Source organism: Tarenaya hassleriana, unplaced genomic scaffold (assembly GCF_000463585.1).
Source record: "Tarenaya hassleriana unplaced genomic scaffold, ASM46358v1 Cleome12, whole genome shotgun sequence".
NCBI classification, from domain to species: domain Eukaryota; kingdom Viridiplantae; phylum Streptophyta; class Magnoliopsida; order Brassicales; family Cleomaceae; genus Tarenaya; species Tarenaya hassleriana.
The window spans coordinates 2,492,470-2,502,271 of NW_010962392.1; the positions used below are offsets into that span (position 1 = coordinate 2,492,470).

The 9,802-nt window shown below is 42.6% G+C and overlaps 1 protein-coding gene across 1 annotated transcript; it reads left to right on the top strand.

Annotated features, from left to right (window-relative positions):
* Positions 1-2,461: 2,461 nt before the first annotated feature.
* On the top strand, positions 2,462-4,094 carry LOC104806661 (leucoanthocyanidin dioxygenase). Its single transcript, XM_010531659.2, has 3 exons — positions 2,462-3,086; positions 3,198-3,519; positions 3,699-4,094. The coding sequence occupies exons 1-3, from the start codon at positions 2,620-2,622 to the stop codon at positions 3,948-3,950; spliced, it is 1,041 nt and encodes a 346-aa protein (XP_010529961.1). The 5' UTR covers positions 2,462-2,619; the 3' UTR covers positions 3,951-4,094.
* Positions 4,095-9,802: the final 5,708 nt, after the last annotated feature.

The following is a 9,802-nucleotide window of genomic DNA, read 5'->3' on the forward strand; positions in this document are numbered from 1 at the left end:
ACCCTCAGATTCGGGAAAACTTCTAATTTTGCCCAAACCGAAGTGAAATAAGAGGGGAAAACCTCTAGGTCGAAAAGATTCAGACTTTTGACATAAAACACACCCTAGAGCACAAGAAAATAGTGAGATTATCAAGAGGCAAGAGATTGTAGTAGAAGACGAAGATTACGAAGCCGGGAAATCGACTAAGCATTCTTCCTTTCTTCTATTTTACGATGTTTTATTGTATTGATATGAACCCTGACGTCTCGATGTTTAGCGAGTAGTCCCATAGCGGTAGGTTAGGGATTTGCTATGTAAGGATCTTTGGTTTTTATTTCCAGACTTTGTGGATCTATTTATTCCATTCAGTTTATTGAATTGTTCTGAATGCTTTTGATCTCGTTGGCCATTTGGTTTTATGAACTTAGGGTTTTAATTCACATAGACATATGAGATTATAACCTGGAACTAATTCAATAAATAGAACAGGTATCACATCGGGAGATGAGTATTTGCCTAAGAATTATGATAACGTTCGTTCATGCATCTAGAGTTTTAGACTATTGAATCGGGAGATTAGTAGGATTAAACCTGGATAGTGAGATTAGACTTGGGAGAGTTAATTTCTACCTCAGAGCTTGAATTCCCTGGATTGGATAGATAAACCACTAAGTTTGCATCTTTTGAAAGATCCTTGCATGTAAAGCAATCCCGAAGCTTGCAGTGTTTGTCATTCATAGTTTTTAAAACCGTTTTATCGTTTGCTTTGTTACCTTCTCACACTCACATTATTTTCTATGGATTTAGACTTGGATTTAGATTTGATTCGTTGTCTACTTGTCCATGTGTTCGACCCTAGCTACTACACATGATCTGTACACTTGCGGTTAATTGTTGAGTTTAGGAATATTATTACTTGTTCATATTTCTGCACCTAGATTTACGACATCAATTATTTAACCAAAACGTTGCAAAACGCTATAGTAACGCAATCTTTTAGCTGCGATTAGGATATTGATGTTTTGTTGCGATTGCGGACGATTACGATTCCAACATTCACTTTTTCATTCATCTGTAATTGCCAGAAGTCGCAATCGCTGTGATTGCGGACGATTTAGTCATACCCCAAAAAGGGATCTGAAGCCTAAGCGTATCATCTGATTTGACTATGAATAAAGGAACTCGAGATGAGGCGGCATCATCTTGTAAGAAAACCCTGGAAAAGAAGCGAGCTTCAACGCTCCCCAAGACAACAGAGCATCATTGTGGGGGAGCGAATTGTACCAAAGACCTCTGAAATGTCTCGAAGACAGCGCAACGACTGAAAAGCCAGCAACTTGTTAGGAGTTGGTTTTGGCTGGCGTAGGAGAGAGGGAGTTCCCCGTTCTTTAACCCCGCTTATCCGTGACTAGATGAGAGACTGTGAAACATGGTGTACACTTTTGACCGAAAATATCAATAACAATTTTTTTTTACTCTTCATATTTTCTCTCTGTCTTTCGTCACTATTTTCAGTTCATAGTGACTCTATTTATATGTGAATCAACAAGGTTTTTTCGTCAAAATGGATCATGAAATAACTGACGCACTCAGATATCACTCAAAATCAGTTCGTTTCATTCAAGGAAATCTGACTACTACAACATAGAGATAGTTGCAGTAAAACCCAGACGCACCACACTCCCCCTGAGTGTTAGCCCTCCTATGACACGAAATCTACTGATTCAACACATAACCCGTGTGAATCCCCACTCTCACGTTCTGGGTTTGTTCAGATTACTGTTGAGAACTCTCCCTCAGAACGATCTCACTCACCAGAAATAAAAACATAAAGACCAAAAACTCTTATACTCTCTGAATGATAATCTTTTAAGCTCGGTGTCTCCTTTCTTCCTCTTTATCGTTCTTATATAGCTTTCTCTTCAGCTCCAATTGTTTGTTGATTTGATTCTATCTTTTTCTCCAAGGTTGTTGGCCAAACTATCTCCAAGATTCCATCTTTATCTCTTCCACAAAATCAGCTTTAGAATCTTCTCAGATCTACCTGCAATAACAACCTTAACAGATCATTCTAGAATCCAAAAGAAAAGTGAATTATATTTTTGTTACCATTAATGTCAATGAGGTATTGGAACTTATTCTTCCTGCTGGAATTATTGTTGCTTTTATTTTCGTTGTCTTGGCCTTTACATTACAAATTTTACCAAAAGAAGAAATATGTTACGTAATGCTGATTGCTGTCTCCATAATCATTTAACCAAAAAAAAATGCTGTTTCCATAACATCATTATATTCCGACTCTAAAGCTCATTTCTAGGGTTATAGAGCCATAGACCTGTAGAAAATATCGCATAAAAAATATTAAAAACTAAAAAATCTATCCCTTCATGCTTAAATAAAAAAAATCATCATTTGCTGAAAAAATATAAATATATTTTTTTTCCCGAGAAAAATGTTTTTCTTTGTTTTTCCCCCTCTTCGTCATAAATCTAGGGTTTTCAATGAATTTGCCAATTCCTTTTGGCAAACCCCCTCTCTCCAAAGTCTTTCCCTCTCACCATATCAATCAGAGACACATATAAAACCGTGGAAGCAGATCCATCGAGGATTGGGGATCCTCTGGCGTTGCCGATCAATATGGAAACGACGTCGAGAGTAGAAATGTTGGCGAAAGGAGGGCTGCGGGAGATCCCTCCGCAGTATATTCAGCCACCGGAGCTTCGACCGAAACTCCTTAAGGCCGAGGATGTTGCTCGAATCCCGACCGTCGATCTGTCCAGCAGCTTCGAGTCGGCGAGGGAGGCCATCGGTAGCGCATGCCACCGCTGGGGGGCGTTCTATGTGGTCAACCATGGAGTTCCGATCCAACTTCTGAATCAGATGAGGTCATTGGGTCTCTCATTTTTCAGGGATTGTCCCGTCGAAGAGAAGCTCCGTTACGCCTGTGACTCCACCTCCGCCGCCTCCGAGGGTTACGGCAGGCGCATGTTACTTGGCTCCAAGAACAACGATGTTTTGGACTGGAGGGATTACTTCGACCACCATACCTTCCCTCTCTCTCGCCGTGACCCTTCTCGCTGGCCCCTCAATCCGCCTTCTTACAGGTGTAGCTCCTTGTTTCTGTTCCTTTCAGTGTTCACACACACACACACACGCACAAGTGTACTGAAGGCATTATCTGGTTCTGATTCTGGTGGCACTGATTGTTGAATCAGGCAAGTAGTGACAGAATTCAGTGAGGAGATGAAGGCGTTGGCTCAGAAGCTGTTGGAGCTTATTTCAGAGAGCCTTGGCCTACCTTCTTCGTGCATCGGAGATGCTGTTGGGGAAATCTATCAGAATATCACGGTTAGCTACTACCCGCCTTGTCCTCAGCCTGAGCTCACTCTTGGTCTCCAGTCGCATTCCGATATGGGTGCAATTACCCTCTTGATTCAAGACGATGTCGGAGGCCTTGAGCTTTTCAAAGATGGCCACTGGCTCACTGTTACTCCCATGTCCGATGCTGTGCTCGTCCTTTTAGCAGATCAAACCGAGGTACGCTTTCTTTACCAGGTCTTTGGAGGTTGTCGATGCCATGGCTGATATTTCTGTCTTTAGGCTTCCCTGTGGTCAATCTTGTATAGGTTCCTTCCACTGTTTGTTCTGGCTGACTCCATTCTCGTCCCTTTGGCATCCAGAATTTGGATTGACTTGTCCGGTTTCATCATCCGCAGATCATAACGAACGGCACATACAAAAGTGCTCAACACAGAGCCATCACCAACGGTAATCGAGCGCGTTTATCGGTTGCAACTTTTCATGACCCCTCCAAGACAGCAAAGATATCCCCAACTCCTCAACTTATCAGTGAAGGCTTGCCTGCACGTTACCGGGAAATTGTGTACGGCGAGTATGTATCATCATGGTACTCAGATGGTCCAGAAGGGAAACGGAACCTGGACGCTCTCTTACTCCACCAGTCGTAGTCTTAGTCGTCAACCTGCGTGTGCCAATGTTTCATATGGATATTGACGTCGTTATGTATTTTCAATTTGCCTGAATGCGAGAGAATAACACATACTATGCAAAAATATGATGACCTAAAGGATTTGGGTAAACAGTTCCCTCGAGCATAGCCTCTATGAACAGCCGCATAGGTCCAATGTAACGATATACAACAACCTATGGGACATGGGAGCCAGAAAAGAATTAGTTTTCCCATCCCCAAACCCCCACAAAGGACAGATAAAATTGATCCAGCAAAACGCGGACTACTAGTAGAACAAATTTGTATACGTGTATATATCACTATACATAATTCATATATGCACATATACATAATATATATATATATATGTATATACCACTTTCAAAAACTTCCAAACTGATTTTATTCATTTGTAAAGAATATGAATTACACTTTTTTCGTTCGAATCTAATCTATCCCAAGAACACAACCCCACTGAATTTGTTCTTCCCTTATAACATGAATTCTATCAGTTCATAAACTATGTATGCCTCGTCTAGGTTTGTCTAGTCCGTGTAACCCTGGACTCGTCTAGGCTTTTTGAACAGTTTGCCTGTTATTTGAAGGCTTTCCTAAGATACACTTCACTGTCTCACAAGTAACTCTCACTCGTGTTTTCTATACAAATATATTTCTGCCCAATGCTCTCAAGACTCAAGCTCTCTCTGTTTTTTCTCTATCCATCTCTCTACCTTTTTGCAGTTCCCACATCCTATATTTATATGCAATTCCTCATCTTCTTTCCAATATTGTGTTTTTCTTTCTTTTGAGCTTCGTTCATTTTCTTCAAGATTTTCATTCTTTTTCAATGACATGTTTTCTTTTCTTCTTCAAATTCATTCATTTGTTGATTGTTCATTCCATTTCTTCATATTGACATGTTTTCTTTTTTTTTTTTGAGATCTTCTAGATATTGAATCTTTTCTTGATGCTCTTTCCAACATTAACTTTCTTCTCCTTTTTGACTTCATGTTGATATACATTCCTTAGCACAATCATCCACTTGGCTCCTCGGTGTCATTCTTAATATTTTTGACCATGCATCATTCCTTAGCATCTTCAACCATACACCGTCTTTGCGTCATTTCTCCCCCTATGATTGTAAAAAGGTTCAACAGGTTTTTCAAGAAAAAACCAGTGACTGCTGGAAAATCTGAGCTGAAAAACACTGGAAAGTGTCTCGAATGCAAGGGAGCTGGTCATTGGAAAGCTGAGTGTCCTAACATTGCTAAGAGAGAAGCAATGTTGAGGAATCTAAATGATCTTCAATGTTATGAATGCAAAGGCTATGGTCATATTGATAACGCAAATCTAGGTATATAAATAAACTCAAGTAATAAAAACCTAGATACAACGAATACCGCAAGGATACTGATCAACTGTAGTACCAGGGTCGAACACAGAAAATAGTTAACTTTAGAAATAAGACTCAACCAAGAATTAGATCAGGAAATATAGAATGAAGTATGTGAATATCGAAAATAAAACAATGAACTAACTAAAGAAAATCAGATAACTAAATCACCGTAGCTTCGGGATAACCTTAATGCGCAGGGATTGTTTCTAAGGATGGAGAATCTACGAATATCGAACTCTAACCGGGGATCTCAAGTTCTAATATCGGATTTGGCTTTCTCAAGTCCTAAATCCACTATCCAATAATGTAACCTATCGATCTCTCAACCTAATAGATTAAAATATCAAACGCATAAACGATCACTATCAGAGTTCCTAAACCGATTAACCTATCTCTCAATAGTCTTAATCAATTCATTCAATGAATTCTCTCCGAATCTAATCTCAACTCTCGTTGTAAATCAGAATCTAAAATCAATCAATCAACTGGCCAAGAAGATCAAAAGCAATAAACTCAATTCAATTAAACCACCGAGTATCGATAACGTAGTCTCGGAAAATAAAAACCAAACAAATCCCTAGCTACAGTGAAACGACTACTCGCAACCCATAACAACAAATGAGTTCAAATCAATAAGAAGAAACATAGAAACATATAAAGAAGACTCGCAGCGATCTCTCGACGACGATTCTTCAATCTCTGCTCCCGGGAAACTCCGTCTTGATTCTCTCTCGAGTTCTCTGGCTTCTGCTGTGATCTCTCGATGATTTCTGAAGTCTAAGACGTCCTCTATTTATTTGCTTGGCAGCTGGGCTTCTTCCTTTGCTGAAAACGGAAGTCCAGATGCAAAATAGGAAGTTTTCCCGTAATGCAACACAGCCGTGTCGAATGCAACACGGTTCGTGTCAATTCTCTGTTAAAAATCTGCACTTTAGACATGGACTGAACACGGGCGAGTTTGAATCAACACGGCCGTGTCGAATTCAACACGGTCCGTGTCGATTCTTCAACTCGAACATGCTTGACAGATTTGCTCATATCTTTCTGCTCCAATGTCGGATTTGTGAGATCTTGGTGTCTATGCGTAGATATTGAAGAGAGCTTTCCAATGAAGTAGATAAAACACAATTTGGACTTGTAGAGTGGAAGTTATTAGACTTGAAAGATCTGACTTTTTAGGCTTCGTGTTTTTTCACGGAACAACTCCAAATGTTCTCATTTCGTCTATGATGTTCTGTAGTCCATATTTTCCACTCATTTTGCTCTCTTTTATGCATGAATACCTGTTTTGACACCAAAGAAAGCAACCAAGCAATATCGAGACCAAATATACTCTAGAATGCCTATAAATATGCAAAACCGAGTAAAATGCACTAGACATCTTATACCAAAATATCACCAAAATACATGTTATCACATATGAAGAACGAGTGTGCTGGTGGAAAGTCAAAAGGAAAACCTTCACTCACTCACGAAGAGTTGGAAACTGAATATGATGAAGATGAAGAAGAAGAACACTCAAATTTTGTTGCACTCTTTGGTGACACAAAAGAACATGAGGAACAAGAAGAGGAGGTTAGTGAAGCAGATCTGTACAAAGAGATGACAAAGCTTTACGATATGAACATGAAGATGATCAAGGAACAGAAACAGAGTGAATCAACAATCACTGACCTGAAGAAACAGTTGATCAAAGAACAAAAGGAGAAGGAGTCAACGACCATTGATCTAAAGAAGCAGCTGAAAGAAAAAGAAGAAAAGATCACCTTACTACAAAGTCAGCTCGATGAGACTATGAAGAAAGTAAGAATGCTCGGAAGTGGTATAGAAAAACTTGAGCATCTTCTGACGATTGGACGAACTGATTCTGGACATGCTGGTCTCGGATATACTGGAGGGAGTGCTAACAAAGTAGGAAGCTTTGTTTCAGGAGGAAATCTTGGATATGAGAAGATTGTTCCAGTCAGAAATACTCCAACAATCAAGGTTGATCTTCATCCCAGACAACAGTACCGTGAGCACAAGAGTTGCTTTCATTGTGGCAAAAGAGGACATATCAGAGTGAACTGCTACTGGAGGAGAAATCAGGTACCACTTGTTCCAAGATGGAGACAAGTCTGGAGGAGGAAAGTGTAATACCCCGAAACCCGATTTGAATATTTAATTATTAAAAATGAATAATTAAATAGAGATATCACGAAATCACCAAAAGTGATGATACAATATCGGGGAGAGGCACGAGGATCGTCACGTGCGGAAAGGACCGAGAAAGAATGAAAAAAAAAAGAAAAAAGAAAAAAAAACAGGGCTGGTCCGCCGGACCAGGAACGGTCCGCGGCGGACCAACCGCTCAGGCGGACTCGGACTGGACAGCGCGGACTGGGGAGAAAGGTTCGAAAAAAATAAAATAAAAGTGTGTTCGGTCCGGCGGACCAGGAGGTTGGTCCGGCGGACCGGGATCGACAGAAAACGCAAGTTGCCAAATAAAATAAAAGTGTGTTCGGTCCGGCGGACCAGGAGGTTGGTCCGGCGGACCGGGATCGACAGAAAACGCAAGTTGCCAACTTGCGGTCTTGAGACGCGAACTTCGCCGGAGTTTGGGCCCCACTCGCCGCCCAGCCACCTCCCACGTCTCGAGGACGTTGCAGGCTCGCCTATGGGCCTGGGCTCAAGCCCATCTAGCCTCTCTCTCGCACCATAAACACCTCCCAACTCTTGCATTTAGCCATTTTCGGACAGAAACAAAGAAAGAAGGAAAAAGGGAGAAAGGGGGAGAAAGGGGACGGACCAGTGCAAGGGGAGCTCGGGGAGACCAAGAGGGACGTGCCCAGACGTGTTGATGAGGACCTCGGAAAGCAGAGTGATTCATCAAACTATATCATGGAAGTGAAGGAACTCATGGAGCTAATGATAGCCTGGAGCGGGAGCACGGAGCACGGAGCTCAGCGGAATAGCTTGGAGCGTCCAGAGCGGGAACGAGATAGCTTGGAACGCACGAAGCTTCCTAATGTCGAGCATATAGTCAATAGTGATGTGGATCTTCTAGTTGAGCCAAGGCCGAGGCATACCCATAGGCCCGATCCACCCCTTACTTGAGCCAAGACCCGTGCCCTTCGAGAACGCATCACCTTGTCCGTCTCCAACATGCTGAACGAACTTTGTTCCAAGGACATGAGCCGAACCCATCTTGGAGCAGCCCATGCACGCCATTTATTGAAGATTTTCGTCCATAATATTGCTGAAGAAATAAGTAGATTATGTCATAATCCAACAGCTATATTCTACACTTAAGAGAGCATTAATTGCCAAGCTTGCATGCTTGCCTAGCATTGAATGCAAAGAGTTGTTGAGAATGTTTTAAGATTGCTATTTATTCTTGTAAGTTTTCAGAACTCACCACCTAAGAAATCTATTGCCATTTTCGAGCTTAAGATTGCTGTGTTTGTTGAGTTGTAATCTCCAAACCGTTATCCCCGTTGGTGTGTCCGACGAAGGGCTTCGGTGTGTCCGAGCCAGCTTTCGGTTTGTCCGAAAACCTTTCCTCCTTATTCCCATCTCACCCACTGAATCTTAGCTTGAATTCGAGTGCCTCACAAGGCCGGTGATTGAGCTAACATTCCCATCCCACTCCATCCAACATCCCTAGCCGAAACACGTGAATTCGAGTGCCAATACTTGTGCCGGTGATTGCGTTGTTCGGGCCAGCTTATATCCACGAGTTCGAGGCTTACATCACGTGTCCCGAAGCTTCTCACGTCGTGTGGAGCCACGAGGAATGCACACAAGCTCGGACAAACTCAAGAACAAGGTGAGTGGCTTGAGTTGGATTTGTGAGATCTTGTTCTCAATGTGTGATGGTCCAAATCGAGATTTCATTGCGTGTTGGAGGTTTAGAACATGTCTAGGGATGTAAAACTATGTTTTAATAGCATTTGGGAGTAACCCCGAATCGAAACGGGTGAGAAAACGCGAAACAGAATTCGGAAATGGCGAAGAAGAAGGTAACTCCCAGTCCCGGTCCGCCGGACCAACCGTTGGTCAGCTCCGGACCGAGACTGGGATGACGAACATGTAGTCCGTCGGAGCAGATGGAGACGGGGCGGACCGAGAGAAAAACACGTCCTGGTCCGCCAGACCAGTTCCGGTCCGCCGGACCAGGCGTGTTCCGAGGGAGCGTACACCGACTGACCGAGAAGGAACAGACCAAAGGGGAAAGAGACGTCTGGTCCCGGGCTGAACCAGACGTACTCCGACAGCACGGACTCCGCCTGACCAAGAGCCGGACCGAGAGAGGGGAAGAACAGGCTGGTCCGGGGCTGACCAATCTTGGTCCGCCGGACCAGGCTTGTTTCTCTCTCTCGGACAGACAGACCAAAAGACGAGGCGGACTAGGGGAGAAGGAAGACTGGTCCGGCTGACCAGAACTTGGTCCGCCGGACCAGGCTCAGAGAAAC